Source organism: Callospermophilus lateralis, chromosome 5 (assembly GCF_048772815.1).
Source record: "Callospermophilus lateralis isolate mCalLat2 chromosome 5, mCalLat2.hap1, whole genome shotgun sequence".
Classification (NCBI taxonomy): Eukaryota; Metazoa; Chordata; class Mammalia; order Rodentia; family Sciuridae; genus Callospermophilus; species Callospermophilus lateralis.
The window spans coordinates 3,003,844-3,028,247 of record NC_135309.1 but is presented as its reverse complement, the minus strand read 5'-3'; the positions used below and the strand labels follow the sequence as shown (position 1 = coordinate 3,028,247).

The window sequence follows — 24,404 nt, the reverse complement described above, 5'->3', positions numbered from 1 at the left end:
ATGTCCATTTGGTATTCTAAAATCTTATACCTGGATGTCCATAACTATCACAAGATATAAGAAATAGTTTCTTGTATTCACTGAGAAAGCTTTCATTGCCTGTAGCCTATACCTCTTCTCCATTATGTGTACCAGTGATTCACAAAAGTATCTATGAATTGTGTCTAGTGGTTTTGTAATTTGTTTACAATTATTTCGATTGTTGTTGGTATTGTCTGAATGTGATATTTCATCATCAATTTCAAGCTCTGTATTTTTTTCTTTCACTTGATCTAGTCTATGGGTCTAACTTAAAATGGATATATTTATTTGAGGTATTGAGCTCTTTATTTTCAAGATTTCTAATTGATTCTTTTTCAGAATCTGTATTGAATTGTTCTTTCATGCCCTGCATTGTTTTCCTTAATCTACTGAGTTTCTCTTTGCTTCATCTTTGAAATAATTCACTATTTTAACATTTTTTTTGAATTTTATTCTGGCATTTTTGTATATTGCATTATCTTTGGAAATAGTTTCTAGGGTAATTAACTATAAAACAGTCATGCTACTTTGCTTTTTATCTTTCTTATATTTCTATATTGAAATTTGTACATTTTCAGGGATATATATCTTTTCCACATTTATTTGAGTGTCTGCTTAGGAAACTGTTTTCCCTGGATGATGTGTCTTATGCTATTTATTAAATGTGTGACGTTGAAGTATTTTCCAAATGGTGTCTCTATTGTAGTTTCCTATGTCTTATCTGTGACTCCTGAGTGGTGATAGCTTGCAATGTTAAGTAACAACTTTCTTTGTCAGTGTTGTGAGAGTGGAGTCATGTTAGTGAAATAGTGATATAGGCAGTAGAGTATCTGAAATGCATTTTCTGTGGTGGTTCCTCCATACTTGTTAATAATATGGTGTCTTCAAATATATGGGAGCTACCTAGGCTGAGAACCTGCATAAATGAAGATCTCAAACTCGCATAATTCTGTAAGAGTTTCTTCATTTATTTCTAGTCTTGCTTTAGTGTGTCCAGACCACTGAATTTTAGCCATCTCTTTCCATTACTAAATGTGTATGTTAGGTTAAAGCTTTTTATCGCTGTTCTTATTTTTAATTTTTTTCAACACCAGGTTTTATTTTATTTTTTTAGATATGTATGACAGTAGAGTGTATTTTTTACATACATGGGCTACATCTGATTCTATTTAGGATCAGAGAGAACTTTTGGCCTTTGGGTTTTTTTGGTATTGGCTTATTTCAGTAAATATAGTAGTCTCAAGTTCCATTCATTTACCAGCAAGTGCCATAAATTTCACTCTTCATCTTTTGAAGCTCACCTAGGTTGTTTCCATAGCTTAACTATTGTGAATTGGGCTGCTGTAGACATTGATGTAGCTGTGTCACTGTAGTATATTGATTTAAAGTCCCTTGGAGATATATATTTATATGCCCAACTCTCCATCATGTCAACTTAGGAACTTATTTCCTCAACAAGACTTCTAAATTGCAACAAATAAAATCAAGATTCAACTGGGGTGATAACTGGTTGAATGGTGTTTCCATTCCAAATTTTCAGAGGAATCTCCATACTGTTTTCCAGAGTACTTGCACCAATTTGCAGTCTCACTAACAAAGTATGAGTGTAACTTTTTTCTCACATTCTCTCCATCATTTATTGTTATTTGTATTCTTGATAATTCCTATTTTGACTGAACCAAGAATGGAATATCAATGTAGTTTTAATTTTCATTTTCTAATTTCTAGAGAAATTTAGCATTTTGTGGGTTTTTTTCCTACTTTTTATTGATTTTATAATTTTTTAAGTGCACGACAACAGTGGAATGCACTACAATCCTTATTACACATATAAAGCACAATTTTACCTCTGAATATAAAGTATGTTTATGTCAATTTATGCCATTTTACATATACTTTTTTTGCACTACAATTCGTTTTTTATTTTTATTTGTTTCAGTTAGTTACACATGACAGTAGAATGACCTTGACAATATCATACATTTAAACCACATGAGATACAATATCTCATTTTTCTGAGTATACAGGTTGTAGATTCACATTGATCATGCATTCACCTATATACACCAATAATAATAATGTCTATTCCATTCTAATATCCTTCCTATCTTTCCAACCTCTCCTCTCCCCTCCCATCACTTCTCTCTTCTTAATCTAAGGTAGCACTATTCCTTTGTTTTCTCACTTCTTCATACATGTAGGTTGTATAACAATGAGGCTCTCCTTCCACCATCCGTGCAATTCCCTTTCTCCCACCCTTTCCCTCCCACCCCTCTTCCCTGTGTATAGGTAATCTTCTTCCCATGCTTTTCCTCTCTTCCCCATTTTGAGTCACCCCCCTTATATCAGAGAAGACATTTGGCATTTGTTTTTTGGGGACTGGCTAAATTCACTTAGCATAATCTGCTCTAATGCCATCCTTTTCTCTGCAAATGCCATGATCTTATTATTTTTTAGTGCTGAGTAATATTCCATTGTGTATATATGCCACATATTTTTAACCATTCATCCATTGAAGGGCATCTAGGTTGGCTCTACAGTCTAGTTATTGTGAATTGTGCTACTATAAACATTGATGTGGCTGAGTCCCTGTAGTATGCTGTTTTTAGGTCTTTTGGGTATAGTCCAAGAAGAGGAATAGCTGGGTCAAATGGTGGTTACATTCCCAGTTTTCCAAGGAATCTCCATACTGCTTTCCAAATTGGCTGCACCAATTTACAACCTCACCAGCAGTGGAATTCTGATCAAAATCCCAATGACATTCCTCACAGAAATAGAAAAAGCAATTATGAAATTCATCTGAAAATATAAGAGACCCAGAATAGCAAAAGAAATTCTAAGCAGGAAGAGTGAAACAGATGGTATCACTATACCAGATCTTAAACTATACTACAGAGCAATAGTAACAAAAACAGCATGGTACTGGCACCAAAACAGGCTGGTGGACCAATGGTACAGGATAGAGGACACAGAGATTAACCCACAAAAGTACAACTACCTTATCTTTGACAAAGGTACTAAAAGCATGCACTGGAGAAAATATAGCATCCTCAACAAATGGTGTTGGGAAAACTGGAAATCCATATGCAACAAAATGAAATTGAATCCCTATCTCTCACCATGCACAAAAGTTAACTCAAAATGGATCAAGGGTCTAGGAATTAAACCAGAGACTCTGCATCTAATGGAAGAAAAAGTAGGCCCTAATCTTCCTCATGTGGAGCTAGGCCCCAACTTCCTTAATAAGATGCCTATAGCACAAGAGTTAAAACCAAGAATTAACAAATGGGATGAATTCAAACTAAAAAGTTTTTCTCAGCAAGAGAAATAATATGTGAGGTGAATAGGGAGCCTACATCCTGGGAACAAATTTTTACCACTCACACATCAGATAGAGCTCTAATCTCTAGGGTATACAAAGAACTCAAAAATCTAAACACATACACACACACACACACACACACACACACACACACACAGAAATAATCCAGTCTACAAATGGGCCAAGGACCTGAACAGACACTTCTCAGAAGAGGATACACAATCAATCAACAAATATATGAAAAAATGCTCACCATCTCTAGCAATTAGAGAAAGAGAAATTAAAACTACCCTAAGATACTATCTCACTTCAGTAAGAATGGCAGCCATGATGAAGACAAACAACAACAAATGCTGGTGAGGGTGTGGGAAAAGGGTACCCTCATACACTGCTGGTTGGATATTGAGCATTTTAAAAGTATATTTGCTCACCAATTGTATTTCTTGTTCTGTAAACAACCAGTTTCAGATCCTTTGCACATTTATTGACATCCTATGACCACTAGAAGAGAATATTAACTATATTGGGCTGTGTGTGTGTGTGTGTGTGTGTGTGTGTGTGTGTTAAGTTTTTGATTTTTTTTCATGGGGGCAAGTAGTGGGGATTCAACTCAGGGGCATTCAACCACTGAGCCACATCCCCAGCCCTATGTTTTATTTTATTTTATTTTTATTATTTTTGTTGTAGATGGACACAATTTACTTATTTACTTGTTTATTATTTATTTTTATGTAGTGCTGAAGATCAAACATAGGGTCTTACACCTGCAAGGCTAGTTCTCTAACACTGAGCCCCATACCCAGCTCTGTTTTGCATTTTATTTAGACATAGAGTTGCTCAGTGCCTCACCATTGCTGAAGCTGGATTTGAACTCTGATCCTCCTCTTTCAGCTTGCTGTGCTGGTTTGTTTTGAATTCTTTATCTATCCAGAAGACTAATGTTCTGAGGTGCAGGTGGCAAAGATTTTCTCCCATTTTGTAGGTTCTCTGTTCATGTTCTTGATAATTTTCTTTCCTGTGAGAAAGCTTTTTACTTTGTTACCTTCCCATTTATTGATTCTTGATTTTATTTGTTGCAATTTAGAAGTCTTGTTGAGGAAGTCAGTTCCTAAGACAAGATGATGGAAAGTTGGGCCTATATTTTCTTCTAGTGGGTACAGGATGTCTGGTTTAATGCCTAGTTCCTTGATGTATTCTGAGTTGAGTTTTGTGCAGGGATAGGGGTAGCGATTCAATTTGATTCTGCCACATGCATACTTCCAGTTTTCTCAGTACCATTTGTTTAAGAGGCTGTCTTTTCTTTTAATGTATGTTGTTGGTGCCTTTGTCTAGATTAACAGACAGTATGTATGTGATTATTGTCTTTGTGATGTCTTTTCTGTTCCATTGGACATTTTGCCTGTTTTGGTGCCAATCCCATGCCATTTTCGTAGCACTATAGTATAATTTGAGATCGGATCTTGTGATGTCTGCTGTCTCCTTCACTTTTTTCACTAAGGATTGTTTGGAATATTCTGGGCTTCTTGTTTTTCCAAGTGAATTTTTATGTCTGCTTTTTCTATTTCTTTGTGAAATATCATTGACATTTTAATAGGAGTTGCATTAAAACTATAGCATTTTGGTAGTATGTCAATTTTGGTAACATTAATCCTGCCAATCCATGAACATTTGAAATATTCCATCTTCTATGGTCTTCTTCAATTTCTTTCTTTAGTGTTTGGTAATTTTCATAATAGAGGTCTTTCACTTCTTAGATTGTTTCCTGATTATTTTATTTTTTAAATTGTTTTGAATCCATTGTGATTCATCAGCTGATGCATAATTTGTGTACAGGATCATAATTGATTTATGAGTGTTAATTCTATATCCTGCTATTATGCTGAGTGTGGTTATGAGTTTTAAAAATTTTGTGGTGTAGTTTTGTGTCTTCTACATATAAAATATTGTTGTCAGCAAATAGGGATATTTTGAGCTCTTCTTTTCATATACATATCCCTTTAATCTCTTTTTCCAAACTGCTCTGGTTAGAATTTCAATATTCATATGTTGAATAGAAGTGGTGAAAGAGGGCACCCTTGTCTTTTTCTAGTTTTTAGAAAGAATGTTTCATTTTTTTCCATTTGGAATCATGTTACTCTTGGGTTTTTTTGGTATAGAGATTTTAAAATGTTCAGTTACATTCATATTATCCCTATTTTTTCTACCATTTTGAACATGAATGGATGCTGTATTCTGTCAAATGCTCTTTCTTGAACTATTGAGATAATTATGTTATGTTTTTTAAGTCTATTAATGAATCCTGTTTTGATTTCTGTAGGTTTAACCAACCTTGTGTCCCTGGGATGAACCTTACTTGATCATGGTGCACTATGTTTTTTTGTTTTGTTTTGTTTTGTTTTGTTTTGTTTTTTAAAGGTTAAACTCAGCATGCATTTTATTTTATTTATTTTATTTTTTTAATTGGTTGATCAAACCATTACAAAGCTCTTGACATATCATATTTCATACATTAGATTCAAGTGGGTTATGAACTCCCATTTTTACCCCAAATACAGATTGCAGAATCACATCAGTTACACATCCACATTTTTACATAATGCCATATTAGTAACTGTTGTATTCTGCTACCTTTCGTATCCTCTACTATCCCTTCTCCCCTCCCCTCCCATCTTCTCTCTCTACCCCATCTACTGTAATTCGTTTCTCTCCTTGTTTTTTTCCCCATTCCCCTCACAACCTCTTATATGTAATTTTGGATAACAATGAGGGTCTCCTTCAATTCCATGCAATTTCCCTTTTCTCTCCCTTTACCTCCCACCTCATGTCTCTGTTTAATGTTAATCTTTTCCTCCTGCTCTTCCTCCCTGCTCTGTTCTTACTTGCTCTCATTATATCAAAGAAGACATTTGGCATTTGTTTTTTAGGGATTTGCTAGCTTCACTTAGCATAATCTGCTCTAGTGCCATCCATTTCCCTGCAAATTCCATGATTTTGTCATTTTTTAGTGCTGCGTAATACACCATTGTGTATAAATGCCACATTTTTTTTTTATCCATTCATCTATTGAAGGGCATCTGGGTTGGTTCCATAGTTTAGCTATTGTGAATTGTGCTGCTATGAACATCGATGTGGCAGTATCCCTGTAGTACGCTCTTTTAGGGTCTTCAGGGAATAATCTGAGAAGGGCAATAGCTGGGTCAAATGGTGGTTCCATTCTCAGTTTTCCCAGGAATCTCCATACGGCCTTCAAATTGTCCGCACCAATTTGCAGTCCCACCAGCAATGTACAAGAGTACCCTTTTCCCCACATCCTCGCCAGCACTTGTTGTTTGACTTCATAATGGCTGCCAATCTTACTGGAGTGAGATGGTATCTTAGGGTGGTTTTGATTTGCATTTCTCTGACTGCTAGAGATGGTGAGCATTTTTTCATATACTTGTTGATTGATTGTATGTCCTCTTCTGAGAAGTGTCTGTTCAGGTCCTTGGCCCATTTCTTGATTGTGTTATTTGTTATCTTATTGTTTAATTTTTTGAGTTCTTTGTATACTCTGGATATTAGGGCTCTATCTGAAGTGTGAGGAGTAAAAATTTGTTCCCAGGATGTAGGCTCCCTATTTACCTCTCTTATTGTTTCTTTTGCTGAGAAAAAACTTTTTAGTTTAAGTAAGTCCCATTTGTTGATTCTTGTTATTAACTCTTGTGCTATGGGTGTCCTATTAAGGAATTTGGAACCTGACCCCACAATATGTAGATCGGAGCCAACTTTTTCTTCTATCAGATGCAGAGTCTCTGATTTGATATCAAGCTCCTTGATCCATTTTGAGTTAACTTTTGTGCATGGCGAGAGGAGGGGATTCAGTTTCATTTTGTTGCATATGGATTTCCAGTTTTCCCAGCACCATTTGTTGAAGATGCTATCCTTCCTCCATTGCATGCTTTTAGCCCCTTTATCAAATATAAGATAGTTGTAACTTTGTGGATTAGTCTCTGTGTCCTCTATTCTTTACCATTGGTCCACCCGCCTGTTTTGGTACCAGTACCATGCTGTTTTTGTTACTATTACTCTGTAATATAGTTTGAAATCTGGTATCGCTATACTGCCTGATTCACACTTCCTGCTTAGAGATACTTTTGCTATTCTGGGTCTTTCATTTTTCCCTATGAATTTCATGATTGCTTTCTCTATTTCTACAAAAAATGCCGTTGGGATTTTGATTGGCATTACATTAAACCTATAGAGAACTTTTGGTAATATTGCCATTTTGATGATGTTAGTTCTGCCTATCCATGAACAGGGTATATTTTTCCATCTTCTAAGATCTTCTATTTCTCTCTTTAGGGTTCTGTAGTTTTCATTGTATAAACCTTTACCTCTTTTGTTAGGTTGATTCCCAAGTATTTTATTTTTTTTCAGGATATTGTGAATGGGGTGTTTTTCCTTATTTCCATTTCAGAAGTTTTGTCGATGATATACATAAATGCCTTTGATTTATGCATGTTGATTTTATATCCTGCCACTTTGCTGAATTCATTTATTAGTTCTAGTAGTTTTTTTGTAGACTCTTTTGGGTCTTCTAGGTATAGAATCATGTCTAGGTATAGAATCATGAGGTAAGTTCCTGTTATCCCTAGTTTTTCTAATGTTTTGAACATAAAGGGATGATGTACTTTGTCGAATGCTTTTTCTGCATCTATCAAGATGATCATATGGTTCTTATCTTTAAGCCTATTGATGTGGTGAATAACATTTATTGATTTCCGTATATTGAACCAGCCTTGCATCCCAGGGATGAATCCTACTTGATCATGGTGCACAATTTTTCTGATGTGTTTTTGTATCCAATTCGCCAGAATTTTATTGAAGATTTTTGCATCTAGGTTCATTAGAGATATTGGTCTGTAGTTTTCTTTCTTTGAGGTGTCTTTGTCTGGTTTTGGAATCAGGGTGATGTTGGACTCATAGAATGAATTTGGAAGAGCTCCCTCTTTTTCTATTTCCTGAAATAACTTGAAAAGTATTGGTATTAATTCTTCTTTAAAGGTTTTGTAAAACTCCGCTGTATACCCATCCGGTCCTGGGCTTTTCATGGTTGGTAGTCTTTTGATTGCTTCTTCTATTTCATCCATTGATATAGGTCTGTTCAAATTGTGTGTATTCTCCTGACTCAGTCTGGGCAAATCATATGACTTAAGAAATTTATCAATATCTTCACTATCTTCTATTTTATTGGAATATAGGTTTTCAAAATAATTCCTAATTATCTTCTGTATTTCTGTAGTATCTGTTGTGATGTTGCCTTTTCATCCCGTGTGTTAGTAATTTGAGTTCTCTCTCTTTTTCTCTTTGTTAGCATGGCTAAGGGTCTGTTAATCTTATTTATTTTTTGAAGAACCAACTTTTCGTTTTGTCAATTTTTTCAATAGTTTCTTTTCTTTCCATTTCGTTGATTTCCGCTCTGATTTTAATTATTTCTTGCCTTCTGCTACATTTGCTGTTGTTTTGCTCTTCCTTTTCTAGGACTTTGAGATGAAGTGTGAGCTCATTTATTTGTTGGTTTTTTGTTTTTTTGAGGAATGACCTCCAGGAGATGAATTTCCCTCTTAAAACTGCTTTCATTGTGTCCCATAGATTTTGATATGTTTTGTCTGTATTTTCATTTATCTCTAGAATTGTTTGATTTCCTCCTTTATGTCTTCTGTAACCCAATGATCATTCAGTAACATATTGTTCATTTTCCATGTGATGTAGGATTTTTTTCTTCCTTCTTTTATCATTGATTTCCAGTTTCATTCCATTATGATCAGATAAAATGCATGGTATTATCTCCACCCTTTTATATTTACTGAGGGTTGCCCTATGGCATAATATATGGTCTATTTTTGAGAAGGATCCATGTGCTGCTGAGAAAAAAGTATGTCCACTTGATGATGGATGATGTATTCTATATATGTCAGTTAAGTCTAGGTTATTGATTGTGATATTGAGTTCTATAGTTTCTTTATTCAACTTTTGTTTGGAGGATCTGTCCAATGATGAGAGAGGTTTGTTGAAGTCACCCATAATTATTGTGTTGTGGTCTATTGGATTCTTGAACTTGAAGAGAATTTGTTTTATGAACATCGCAGCACCATTATTTGGTGCATAAATATTGATAATTGTTATGTCTTGTTGGTGAATGGTTCCCTTTAACAGTATATAATGTCCTTCATTATCCCTTTTGATTAACTTAGTCTTGAACTCGATTTTATTTGATATGAGGATGGCCACCCCTGCTTGCTTACGAGGACCGTGTGCATGGTATATTTTTTCCCAACCTTTCACCTTCAGCCTGTGTATGTCTTTTCCAATCAGATGTGTCTCCTGGAGGCAGCATATTGTTGGATTCATTTTTTAAATCCATGTTACTAGCCTATGTCGCTTTATTGGAGAGTTTAAGCCATTAATGTTTAGAATTACTATTGATATATGGTTCGTATTTCTAGCCATGTTTGATTATTTATCTTTTTTTAAAAATTTAGTTTGTTTCTCCATGATTAGCTTTCCCCCCACGCTCTGTCTCTACTGAGGTACTTCCCAATGTTGGTTTTGGTTATTGTTTTTCATTTCTTCCTCGTGTAGTGTTTTGCTCAAGATGCTTTGCAATGCTGATTTTCTGGCTACAAATTCTTTTAACTTTTGTTTATCATGAAAGATTTTTATTTTGTTGTTGTACCTGAAGCTTAATTTTGCTGGATACAAAATTCTTGGTTGGCATCCATTGTCTTTCAGTGTTTGAAATACGTTGTTCCAGGATCTTCTTGCTTTCAGCGTCTGTGATGAAAAATCCATTGTTAACTTTATTGGTTTACCCCTGAATGTATTCTGCCTCCTTTCTCTTGTAGCTTTTAATATTTTCTCATTTTTCTGTATATTGGATATCTTCATACCAATGTGTCTTGGCCTTGGTCTACTGTGATTTTGTATGCTTGGTGTCCTGTATGCATCTACAATTTGTATATCCGTTTCCTTTTTTATTTCTGGAAAGTTTTCTATAATTATTTCATCCAGCAGGTTGCTCATTCCCTTGGTTTGAAACTTTGTACCTTCCTCTATCCCGATGACACTTAAGTTTGTTTTTTTTATGTTATCTCATATCTCTTGGATGATTTTCTCATGATTTTTTACTAGCCTTTCTGAGTTGGCTAGACTCTTTTCAAGATGATATATTTTGTCTTCATTTTCTGATGTTCTGGCTTCTACTTGCTCCACTCTGTTAGTGATACTGTCATTTGAGTTTTTAATTTGGTTTATAGTTTCCTTCATTTCTAGAATTATTGTTTGTTTTTTTAATAATCTCTATCTCCTGATAAAGATGCTTAATTTCTTCTTTTAACTCTTTATGTAATTCATTTTCAATGTGTTCTTTCACTGTTTTAATTTTCTGTCTCATATCCTCTTTAAGGTTCCATTCCATCTGTCTAAGGTATTCCTTGAGTTCTTTATTTGACCATTTTTCTGATGCCTCTAGGTCCTCTTGAATATTTAGGCTGTTCTGCATTGTTTGTTCTCCTTTTCTTCCTTGCTTTTTCATGCTGCTCATGTTACTTCTTGTTCTGTTTGACTGCTGAGTTACTTATTACTCCTATAAATTTATTTGATGCTTGGGAGGAAAGGTATTAGAAGGGAAGGGAAGAAGTCACTAAAGAGAATGAGAGTAAGCAGGTAGAATTCAAGGAAGGGGAAAGATGGAAATTGAAAAGAAATTAAAAGACAAAAGAAAAAAATAGAAAATAAAAAAGAAAGAAAAATTTTAAAAATAATTAAAAATTAAAAATAAAAAATAACTTAAAAATTTTAAAAAACAACAAAAATATGAAAATAAAAAAACCAAATTTTAAAAAAAATTAATAAATGCAATCTTAGAGTTTGATTAACTTCTCTTCCAGTTCTGGAGCTGTGCCCACCGGGCCAAGCTTCTCCTCTCAATATGCAGGAACCAATCAGTGTACAGCAGCTCCTCCTCCCTTACTGGGTAGGTCTCCAATCCTGAGTGCCTAGGGCCTTCTCTTGTGTCTAGTCACTTCCCCACTTTTCCTCAAGCCAGGCCCTGCTCACTGGTGATGCTCACCACAATACTGGCTACACGCCAGGTCTGCTGCTTCCGGGAGCCCTATTTTCATGAACGACTGGGCACACTCTCCCTGTTTGCCATTCCCTCAGACCCTAAGTTGTGGAGCTTGGGGCTGAGAACTCTCAGCAAAATTTTCTTGCCCTCTGGTAGCCACGCCTCTGGTAGCTGGTGCAAGAGACCTCAGTTGTCAGCACTGGTGGGAGCGGTAGCCGGGGGTCCCGCGCCACGGGTCCCGCGCCACTCCTGATTTCCTTGGTCTGGCTATCATGCTCAAGGGAGAGCTGGGAGGGGCCCTTAAGGTTTCCCTGCTGTGTGGAGAGGGAAGGCTAGGGGGTTACACACCTGTCGCTGCTGGTTTCAATGAAGTTATCTCCTCTGCCGCATTCTGGTGATGTCAGCTCTCTGCCATGGTGGTATCCCATGCAAATGGCGACAGTTCATTTTCTTTGCTGGGTGGCCAATGCAATGGGTGGGTCCTGACTGGCTCTTCCAAGCCCCATCTTAATCCTGTGTCCACTGCCTATGAAGGCTCAGTTGGCATTAACCTCCGCAGGTTCAGAAGGGCCGACCAGTTGTTTCAGCGAGATTGTTTAGTGCTGAGTCAGAGCAGTTTGTCTGTGAGAAGCAGGCGAACAGGAGCTTGAATTCAGCCAATCCGGGCTTGGTGTGTGTTCTGAGAGGCCCAGACTGTTCGCCCCAGATCCACATCAGCTCAGCATTGCCTAGTGATCCTGAGCAAACAGCATTTAGACGGTTTACGACTCCCTATGCCCACTCAGCTGAAGAGGTCAGAGACTTGATCTCTCCGCGCCCACCACCATGTTGCCAGCATGCACTATGTTTTTAATATGTTTTTGTATGTAGTTTTTTTCAGTATTTTATTAAGAGTTGATGCATGTATATTCATTGGGGATATTTGTCCAAAGTTTTATTTCTTTGATGTATCTCTGTCTGGTTTTGGTATCAGGTTTATTCTTCCCTCATAGAATGAGTTTGAAAGTGTTTCATCCTTTTCTATTTCATGGAATAATTTGAGGAGTATTGGTGTTTGTTCTTCTTTAAGGGTTTGGTAGGGATTGCAGAGAATTTATCTAGTTGTGGACTTTTCTTTATTGGTAGGTCAAAATGTTGATCTATGAAAAATAAATTGCTTCAAAAATGCTAGAAATCTCTGGGTTCAGTGATACAAACCTATAATACCAGCAGCTTGGGAGGCTGAGACAGGAGAATTGTGAGTTCAAGGCAAATCTCAGCAATGGCTAGGAGCTAATCAACACAGTGAGACCCTTTCTCTCAATAAAATACAAAGCAGGAATGGGATGTGGCTCAGTTGTTGAATATCCCCAAGTTCAATCCCCAGTACCAAAAAAAAAACTACAAATGAGAAAAAATTATGAATATGTATAAATGTCCATGAATCATTCAGGTAACAAACAGGAAAGGGAAAAGTATACTTGAAAAAAAATAGATCTCACTGCTTTTGTGGTGCCAGTGATTGAACCCATAACATCAGGAAATTGAGGCACATTCTCTGTGAGTGGGCTACATTTAAAGCTGTTGTCTTCCACTTTTAGTACTTTTTTACATCAGTATAGGACATGAGGGCATATAGATTGCATGCTGAAGAAGTGTGAAGTCTATAAACATCTTCCACTTATGAGGAGGATTGAGAAAATTGACATCACATTGTATAACACAGTACTAAATAGACCATCCTGCTCTCCTGGGACCAGCTAAACTCTTCTTTATGGAATTTAAAAGTCTCAATAAATCATAGTTTGGGCTGGGGTTGTGGCTCAGTAGTATAGCACTCACTTAGCACATGATAAACACTGGATTTAATCCTCAGCACCACATAAAAATAAATAAAATAAAGAAATTGTGTCCAACTACAACTAAAAAATATTTTAAAAAAAGTCATAGTTTATAAAATTGTCATCAAATGGTCTTTTACATCTACCTTGCCATGTGAAATAAGACTAGAATGTGAATAGCATGCATGAATTGAAATACTCCTCTTCTTTTGAGTGGTGAATATAAACTCAGTCTATATAATTTTAACAGTACAAGTCCTTTGTACTTCTCCTCCTCCACATCATCATCATCATCATCACCATCATTGTCAGCATCATCATCATTATTTATTTCACTGTTGGGATTGAAGCCAGAGCTCCTTCATTCTATGCAATACATTACCACTTAGCTCTTTCCTCTGCCCTACCAGTAGATTCTCTCAGAGTAAATGTCTTATTCTTTTGTTGTTGTTGTATTGTTTTGTTTTGTTTTATAGTTTTAATGAAGTGGGAAAGAATTTCTTCTATATGGAGAGACAATGTTTGGCTCATTCTGAAAGCATGAGTGAGTTCATAGCCTATTTAAATATTTAATCATATCAGCTATTACTACATAACAACTTGCTGCTACCTCCCTAGTGCTTCTTTCTGTATTTCCCTATGACCATGTGGTATGGATAAGAGTGTATAAACTCTGAAGGTTGTCATCTTTCAACACTTTTGTCCCTAGGGGAAGTAAAGTTTTGTTTGTACCACACATAAGATAGAAAAAGTAGCTGGAAGTAAGAGATGAGCATATTTGCTGTCTCCTACACTGGAATGTCTTTGTAAGCTTTCTGTCCCTGATCTGTTTACTGCTTTTCTGTAATTTCTGTAGTAGTTTTTTTTTTCCATACATTTGTTGATCATCTGAATTTCTTCTGTGAAGTGCCTGTTGAATTTCTTTGCTCATTTATTAAATGGGTGGAGGTGGGTGATGGTGTTATTATTAGTTTTAAGCTGTTTTTGTTATTGTTGTTGTTGTTGTTATTATTATTATTATTATTTTATCTATCCTGGAAGTTAATGCATTTTCTGAGGTGCAGGTGGCAAAGGTATTTTTTCCTATTGTGTCGGCTCACTTTTTATGTTCTGGGTTTTTGTCTTTGCTGTGAAGAAGCTTCTTAGTTTGATGGAGCACCATTTATTGAAAATTGGTTTTACTTTGTGTTGAGGGGCCTGCCCTTTCAGCATCTACTCTTGGGAGCTTGAAGGCATACAGAAACCCCTCCAAAGACAGTTGCAGATAATTGCTTCTGCTATATTATGCAGCAAAAATAGCTTTCATAGTGCCTATGTTCCAATTTACATACAGCAGTCATGATAGGCCTTAGGGGATACACAACATATAATATTATGGGAGTCCTGCCACCAAGAGTCTAGCAACTAGGGAGTAATTTCTTGTCAAAGGAGCAGGTAAATGGTGCTTGCCAGTGTTCTGACAACACTCTGTTCCAAAACATAATGTTGTATGTTAGGACATCCCTGCTGCACAATGAGAAAGATGAGCATTCCTTCATGTAGATCCAAGGTCAGGCCCACCAACAACTTCTTGTGCTTTAGAGATTTTATTAATAAGTCAGTTCCTGAGCTGATATGTTGGAGTTTTGAGCCTATGTATTCTTCTATCTGGTGCAGGGATTCTGGTCTAATACTTAAGTAATTGATCCACTTTGAGTTGAGTTTTTGTGCATGGTGGGAGGATTAGGGTTCAATTTAATTCTACTACATATGGATTTCAAATTTTCTCAGTACCATTTGTAGAAGAGGCTATCTTTGCACCAGTATATGATATTTATGCCTTTGTCTAGTATGAGGTAATTGTATTTATGTGGGTTTGTCTCTGTCTTCTGTTTCATTGGTGGTCTTATCTGTTTTGTTGCCAATACCATACTGGTTTTGCCTTTATAGCTCTGTAGTGTAATTTGAAGTCTGTTATTGTGATACCTCCTGCTTCATTTTTCTTGCTAGGTATTGTTTTGGGTATTCTGGGTCTCTTGTTTATCTAAGTAAATTTCATTATTGCTTTTTCTGTTTCTGTGAAGAACATCTTTGGGCTCTGGAAGGGAGTTGCATTAAAATTATATAGCACTTTTGGTAGTATGGTAATTTTGACAATATTAATTCTGCCTATCTAAGAACATGGGAAGTCTTTCTATTCCTAGGACCTTCCTCAATTTATTTCTTGAGTGTTCTGTAATTTTCATTGTAGAGGTCTTTTACCTTTTTTGTTAGATTGTTTCCCAAGTGTTTTTTTTATGCTATTTTGAATAGGATAACTTTCCTAATTTCTCGTTTAGCTCATCTTTTATTGGACTATAGAAACAAAGTTGATTTATGAATGTTACTTTTGTATCCTGAAATTTGATGAATTCATTTGTGTTCTAGAAGTTTTCTAGTGAGTATTTTTTGAGGGGATCTTCTTTATATGGAATCACGTTTTCTTCAAACAGTGCTTGTTTTAGCCCTTTCTTTCCTATTCATATCCCTTTAATTACATTCCTTTGCCAAATTGCTCTGGCAAGAGATTAAAGAACCTGATTTGTTCATCTCTCTATCATTCAGTCGTGAATTTGGTCTTCTGGTGTTTTATTCATTTATGATCCAATAGATTACAGAGTATTATCTCTACATTTTGTATTTGCTAAGAGTTGCATTGTGTACTAAGAGAAGTAGTGAAAGTGGGCATCCCTGTCTCATTGCAGTTTTTAGAAGAAATTCTGTAGTTGTTCTCCATTCATAATTATGTTGTCCTTGGGTGTGTCATGTATAGCTTTTACAATGTTAAGGTATGATTCCTTCATTCCTATTTTTGCTAGTGTTTGAAGCATGAATAGATGGGGTATTATGTAAAAAATAGATGCTACATCTATTTTGATAATCAAGTGTCCTCATCTCTGTATCTATTTGTGTGATGAATTACATTTATTGATTTCCATTATTTGAATCAGTGTTGCATTCCTGGGATGAAACCCACTTGGTCATGTGCACTATTTTTTAAAATATATTTTTTGTATGAGATTTAGCAGTATTTATTGAGAATTTTTGCATCTATGTTCATCAAGGATATTAGTCTGAATTTTTTTTTCTTGATGTATCTTTGTCTGGACTTAGTATCAGTGTGAGATAGGCTTCATTTAATGAATTTGAAGAATTCCCTCTTTTTCAATTTCATGAAATAATTTGAGAAGGATTGGTATTGGTTCTTCTTTAAAGGTTTGGTAGAAATTGGCTGAGCATCCATCTGGTCCTAGGCTTTTCTTTGTTGGTAGAGTCTTGATGACTTTTTATTCTCATTATTTGAAATTGATCTCTTTAAATTTTCTATATACTTCTGGTTAAATTTGGGTAGCTCATGTCACCTGGAATTTACTGATGTCTTTTAGATTTTCTAGCTTATTGGAGTATAGATTTTAAAAAATAGCTTCTATTCATGATCTGTTTCAGTAGTATCTGTGCTGATATTTCCATTTTCACCATAGGTTTTGGTACTTTTCATTTCTCTCTGATAGCTTGGTTAATATTTATCAATTTTGTTCATTTAAAAAATTTTTGATTCATTTCTTTTTCAGTTTTTATATCTTGATTTTATCAATTTCATCTTTGACTTTTATTTTTTTATATTTTGCTGATTTTAGTGTTTTTCTCTAGGTCCTTAAGATATAATGTTAGATTATTTTACTCAGTAACTTTCTATTCTTTTAATGTATGGGCTCAATGCTATAAACATTTCTCTTAGAACTGCCTTACTAGTGTCCCAAAGGTTTTTATATATTGTATCACTATTCTCATTTACATTTAATTTTTTTATTTAAACTCTGATTTGTTCATCTATCTGTTCATTATTCAATAGTGAATTTAGTCTCTTAGTGTTAGTTTTTTTTTAAATTTTCATCTTGTTGATTTCTAGTTTTATTCCATTATGGTCTGACAGAGTTCAAGGTATTAGCTCTATTTTTGGTATTTGTGAAAGGTTGCTTTATGTACTAAAATATGGTCTATTTTGGAAAATGTTCCCTGTGCAGCTAAGAAGAAAATGTATTCAGTCATTGATGAGTAAAATATTCTGTGCATTTCTGTTAAGTCTAAATTATTTATTGTAATTTTAGTTCTATATTTAACTTTTGTTTGTATGATCTTTCTAGTGATGAGAGACACATCTTAAAGTTCCCAATATTATTGTGTTGTGATCTGTTTGATTCTCTATATTGGGAAGGAGCTCTTTGATTACTTAGATGCTTCATAGTTTGGAGCATATATATTTACCACTATTATTTCTTCCTGTTGTATTACTCTACTAAGCAGTATGAAAATGGAATTTTTTATCTGTTCTGATGAACTTTTGCTCAAAGTCCATTATATCAGATATGAATGTAGATACACCTTGTGTATAAGATCCATGTGAATGATATGTTTTTCCCATCCTTTCACAGTTAGTCTGTGTATGTATTTGTCTAAGAGGTGAGTCTCTCGGAGACAGGCTATTGTTGGTTTCTTTTTTTTCCCAATCAATCTGCCAGTATATGTGTGTTGATGAGTTGAGTCCATTAACATTCAGTGTTATTATTGAGAGATAATTTATTTTTCCTGTTATTTTGGTTCATTTCTAGTTATCAAGTTGAAATAGATTCTACTTTGATTAACTATTCTTTTAATTTTGGTTTCTGTACGTTTTTATTTGCATATTTTATTTTTTCTTAATAAAATATTTATTGAGTGTGTTTTATAATGCCAGCTTTCTAGTTGTGATTTTTTAAACTTTTGTTTATTATGGATGTTATTATCTCATATTAAAATCTGATATAATTTAGTATTCTATGCAGAATCCGTTTTCTTTCAGAGCTTAGTATATATTATTTCAAGACCTCCTAGCTTTTAGGGTCTTTGAAAAATCAGCTGAGATCTGAATCGGTTTGCCTCTGAATATCACCAATCATTTTTCACTATCAAGTTTTAAAATTTTATTATAAGTAAGATTCTATACTTATTCTGTATGTTAGGCATTTTCATACTATTATGGCTAGGAGTGTTATAATTCTGTATATTTGGAGTTGTATATACCTCCTGTGTTTGATTTTTCATTTCATTCTTTAAATTTTGGAAATTTTCAATTATTTCATTGAAAAGATTGTTCATTTTTTGTTTTGAAATTCAATACCTTCATCTATCACAGTGAATCTTAAATTTGGCCTTTTCTTATTATCCCATATATATATTTTTAAATTCTGGTCATGGTCTGGTAACATCTTTTCTCCATGATGAACTTTATTTTCAAGATTATGCACTACTTCTTTATTACCTGAATATTTGTCCTTTAAGTCATATAGTGTATTGGTGATGCTTTGCATTGCATTTTTAATTTGGTTTATTGATTTCTGAAGTTTGAAAATTTCAGATTGATTTTTCTTTAGAACTTCTATTTCCTTATTGATATTTTACTTCTTGTGTCTTCTCTGTGATTTTACTTTTTACCTTGTCTTTTATCTCATAGATCGGTTGAAATATAAACTTTCAAAATTCCTTCTCTGATATTTTCTTCACTGTGGTTTTTGTGGAATCTGCTTTTGGGTCATTCTGGTTTGTTTGGGATGCTTTGTTCCCTTGCTTGTTCATATTGTTTGTGTGTCTATTCATGTATCAAAATGGATCTCTAGTAACAGAACTTCTATTCTGTCGATTTCTAGTGATCCTGTAGTTATCTTGTGGCTCACAGATTGGGGGGGAGCCAAATAATTGCAACCAACTGTGCATAAAAATATAGAACTAAATTGCATGCTTAATTTTTATTTTCACACAAAGTTAGTTGGCACAATAAACAGAACTGTATCAATTTATATCAGTAACAACAGTAAGTAATCATGAGTTATATCTTTCATAAAATAAAAGAATAAGTGTTTTCTATAGCTTCAATTGTATTAATTGTTGCTTTAGCATTAGTGGTGGTGTGTGGAGTTTTATAAACCAAGAGTTCTGGGAGAAATTAAAAATAGAGTTCATTATGAAGAAAAAAGCAATGGTGATAGAAAAGGATTAGCGTTTTCAAGATGTGAGTAGGGCAGAAGCAAAGTGATATAGGATGTATTGTTTATGAGGAAGAAGGAAAAACAAGTAAAAGAAATAAAGAGTAAAGTGAGAATAATGGAATTTGACTGTTTCTAAAAGAAAAGAAATAGAAACAAAAAGAAATAAAAGGTTTGAAACAGAACACACACTCAATCCAATATAGGCTAATTGAAAACTTTAACCCTTAACAACAGAGTAAGGAAAAATAACTGTTTCAGAATAGTACAAATGAGAAAGCATAAATAAATATGTACAAGTGTATGAATGTCCTTCATGTATCCATCAGTACACATACAAAAACTAAAAAGAGAAAAAAAAACAGGATTGTTACTGAGAGTATGTGCTTGCTGTCTCTTCCAAAGTGTCTTTTCATCTCTCAGTTTCTATTCTCCATGGGATGGTATGGGGAGCTGTGAAAGGTGCTGTCAGCTCCACCCCCAGGGTATAGGTCATGCTAGGTTCTACAATATGTTCTCAGGGGAGGCAGTGAGGTCCTGTCTTTGCCCCAGGTGTTTCATTTCATGGGGAGTTACTGGGCATAAATAAATCAGTGCACACCTAGGACTTTACTCTTCTCCCCAGGGCTACATTCATGGGACAGGGAAGCCAGTCCTTTACCAGTTCTGTTTTTTCAGGGTACTGTTCTTTCTTACCTCCTTAGGTCTGCCCTCAAGCACCAAGGTTCATCACTCCTGCTCATTGAGATTTTGAAGCAACTGCCACTGGTCTTGGGCACAGCTGTGTCAAGGGGGGAGAGGAGGACAGGCTCTCTTTGGCCTGTCTGACTAGTATTACCCCCAGGAGAAATACTGTCCATGTCAGAAATTCTCCTGATTTGCTAGGCTCAGTTTATGTCTTGTGGATGGTGTCTGCCAGATTTATATATCGGACTGAGCCCCAACACATGGATCTAAATTTCCAGTCTGAGTTGGTGCCATTGCAGTGCAGATGTTTAAATATGTCTCCAGCTTCAGCTCTCTGTACATTCCAGGCAGACTGGTGGTGACTTTCATGCACAGTTTAATGAGTAGAATAGCTTGACCCTGTGGTCCCACATTCTGCATTCCAAGACTGTCTGCTGCACTTTTCATATATGTAATTAGTTTTAGGTAGACACAGTATCTTTATTTTATTTTACATGGATTGAAACCAGTGCCTCATGCATGCTAGGCAAACACTCTACCACTGAGCCACAACCCTAGCCCCTTGTCTGCATCAATTTTTAGTCTTTTTTTGTCCTAATGTACAGATTTCCCCCAATCACATCAGATCCTAAGCTCCAGCTCTGTTTCTCACCTTTGTCTGATATACCCCAAATTCCCCAGTTTTCAAGGTCTCTGTCCAATATTGAGTATCAGTGACATGCTTTTATCTCCCACCTCACAGAGAAGCAGTTTTCTCACTCTCTGAGTCCCATATGGTGGAGCTGTGAGAAAATCCACTTCCTGCTAATTCACCATCATGTCTCCCCTTGTTTGACACTTATATATTTATGCTACTTTATTTGACAATGATAAGGTTTTTTTTTTCATTTTTGCAACTTTTAATAAGGATTATGATTATGGGACCAATGATTTACTTTTAAGTATCAAACTTTGATAATTCCTGTTGTTTCTTCCTTGCATTTGATAAGTACAAAGTTGGAAGCATAGGAGTTGTTAATGCATTCATTACTTACCTGTCATAAATACAATTAATATTAATTCTAAAAATTTCTATGAGTATGGGTCTGGAGGAACATTTTATAACAAAACATCAGAGTTGTAAAATTTTCTATTTTATATTTCTGTTTTTGATTAATTATATATTTTACTGTTTTATTTAATAGTTAAAGAAAGTCCTAAAGATGACTCATTAAGAAGGTATGAATTTATAGATTTTAAATAAAAAATGTCTATTAACTAAGTGGAGAGTGAAGGTAGAAGGATTTGTTGAGTATTCTAGTGTGGGACAGACACCACATTCAGTTAACACTTGTTTCCTAAAGTTATCTTATAAATACTTTGAAAGTATCTGTGCTATTATAATCTGTTAATTACTAATAAAGAGCTGTCATTCATAGAGGTTGACTATTTGTTTCATATTTGTGTAATTAATAAGTTTCAGGCCTGTGTTTAGACTGTAGTCTTACCTGGCTGACAACTCCATTGTGTTGTTACACTGTACAGGTTGATACCAAGTGGGACATATACAGGAAAAATCAATTTTACAATTTATTTCAATGTGTCTGACAAATGTATTCTAAATAACATATATATTCACATTTTAACTTTCAAATTGTGTATCATCATTTAGAAAGTCAAAGGCAGTTGTGTGTTAATTCTGATTTATATTTTACCTGATAAGCCAGGTTGTAGTCCAAGATTTTGTCCTGATATTGACAGTTCCACTAGTAATCAGGATTTTTTCTTAATATATCAAAAGCTTTTATGGAAAATCTCACAGAGCTATGGCCTCATGGTTTCTAGTAAACAAGAAGATCAGGCAAGTGCTGTAGAGAAATTATTTTACTGAAAGTTATGAATAACATTATTTAGACAATGTTGTATTACTTATATTAATCCTTAGAGGACATTCTAATTTCTCTACTTCCTGATTTTCCAGTTAGTTTCTCTTCAATTACTACCCCTAACAATTTTATGAAGACTTTTACTTTTATATTTTTTTCCTTTTTTATGACTATAAACTTTTATCTAATTTCTATTTGTATTTTCTGTTTTGTTCTCTTTGTGTTTCTATTTTATTTTGTCAATTGAATATTTTTTTTCTTTTGACAGATCAAAAGTTTAGAAATTTAAGAATTTTAAGGAATTTTAGAAACCTTCTTATCTTTCAGCATGTGTTCTACATGCCAGCCAAATGATAGTTTTGAGGATGTACCGGAAACTTAAATATATTTAAGGGAGTTTTCTGGGTACAAACAATGACAACAATGAGATTTAAACTCCACTTTCTTAATTCTGAGCTCAGTATATTTTTTGGTTATCATTTTAAGGTGATTTTTTAAATAATAGATTGAAGATTGACTATAGGAATCCAACTAAAGAGGACAAGACTAGAATTTTTAAGTGAACACATTGGTAGAGGTTCAAAATTTAACTAGTGAAGGAAAGGGCTATAAAAGTATTCACCCAGAGTAACAACATTGTGTTGGGTAGGAATAAGCATTTTAAAAAAGAGACCAAAATCTTAGGGTTTATGATTAGTTTGATGAGCACAAAACAGGAATGAAGGACACAGAATATTAAAAGCTCTCTATAAAGGCATATTAATACAAAATTTAGAGGAAGTCTTAATAGCATGTATTTTGCCTGTTTTCATCTCTGCGATGCAAGAATGGATTAGAGACTAGTGAAACAGACTGTGGAAATTGTTAGAATACATGAATCTGTGGCACAAAACAGGTTTTCATTCACCTTCACTTTCTTTCCAAACTGCTGATGTCCTTAAAATGTACATGTAGTGCTGGGCAAAGGAGTGATGGGCAGGGAAAGTTATTACAAATCTTCAGTTGAGTAGTTGAAAAGGTATTCAGACAGGCCAATGATTGAGACTCCATTTAGTTTAACCTTGTGTCAGGAATCTGAATATTCAAGGGATGTAGATTTCAAGTTTACAGACTGCCACTGAGTTTTGCAGATGAGTGACTGGGAAATGGATTCCCAGAGAAAGGAGGGTATTTACATAATAGCTAGGGAAACAGAGGTACAAATACCAAGACTCTGCTTTTCTGGCAGTCTTTCCCCCCCGGGTGTCTGAGTGCTTGTAAAGGTTTTAAAGGGCTTGCTAGTTTATGAGGACCTGAATAAAGTGAGACCTATACAGGAAAAATCAATTTTATAATTTATTTCAATGTTTCTGACAAAGGTATTCTAAATAACATATATATATATATTCACTCTTTAAATTTCAATAATTTTTAAAGTTCCAGAGAACTCTGTGCATTATTTGTGGGTAGAGGGAATAAATAGTGTATTATTATTGGTGATTTCAATGCTGAAGAACAACATTGCTTAGTATTTGACTCCTGGATATTCACGAGAGAGAACTGTGCCTCTTGTTATCTTGTCTTGTGTTACCAGAGGTTTGTTTCAGTTCAGGTGAAAAAGAAATGTCAGCCATTAATTGGGTTTTAAATTCAGCCTTTAAGACAGGCAATTTGCAAGAACAAATTATTATCTGTTTCTGCTCATGTATTGGCTATTGCTCTGAATTGGAACTAAGAGTGCCTTAATATCTATATTGAATATTTTATAGATTCACAGCAGTAGAGTCAGAAAGAGGTGAACACAAGCTATTTTGTTAAATTGGAGGTCATATTTTAATGAATCAATCAAGAAACACCATTTAATAAGTTATACCTTAAATTAAACAGAGTTTATTTTAAAAAGAAAACTATTCACCATTTTTGTTATACATTTTTGCTTTAAAGATCTATCAAAAAATCACACTCAGGTGATTCCTTGTTTGCAATGGTTCAGGACAGCTATGAAGCTCCTATTAAGGTAAAGTGATCTTTTGTAAAAAACCTCATGTTCTTGCTCTGAATTTTGTGTTTTAAGATGTTAATGCTGAAAATTTAGCTATATTTTTCTTATATTTTATATGAATATTTGCTAAGAATCCATTTTAAAGAATTATGTTGATTTTTTTTAATGCTTTTTGTATCACTGTTCTCTCAAGTACTTGGGGATCGTGGGGGCTGGAAGTAACAATGGGCTGTGAAATACGTAGTGAAAGAAAAATTGCATTAAAAACAGCTTTCTAACTGTAGAGGAAATATAATATTTATTCAAGGATTTTTTGTATCAGTTTTCATTACTGGGATTTTTAAATCATTCTTACATGACTTACAATACTCATGCCTAAATTAATTTTTATAAAATTGTGGAATTTCCCTGGTGCCTTTAGTTTGGAATATATAATATACATTGCACATAACTTTTCTTTTTTTACTTGGACCCTTGATATTTTGGTATCATAGCATTTGAGGAGACCTATATTCTCTATTTCTTTCTGTGGCTCCATATTTATACTAAAGTAATATTGGGAA

General features: G+C 34.6%; 1 protein-coding gene across 1 annotated transcript in view; it reads left to right on the top strand.

Moving 5' to 3' along the window:
- LOC143399526 (uncharacterized) overlaps positions 1 to 24,404 on the top strand; it is a 48,549-nt gene that overhangs the window by 3,457 nt on the left and 20,688 nt on the right. The window contains exons 3-4 of the mRNA XM_076856235.2: positions 21,180 to 21,213; positions 23,784 to 23,856. Of these exons, the coding sequence (XP_076712350.2) occupies positions 21,180 to 21,213; positions 23,784 to 23,856 (107 nt within the window). The remainder of the gene's footprint in view (positions 1 to 21,179; positions 21,214 to 23,783; positions 23,857 to 24,404) is intronic.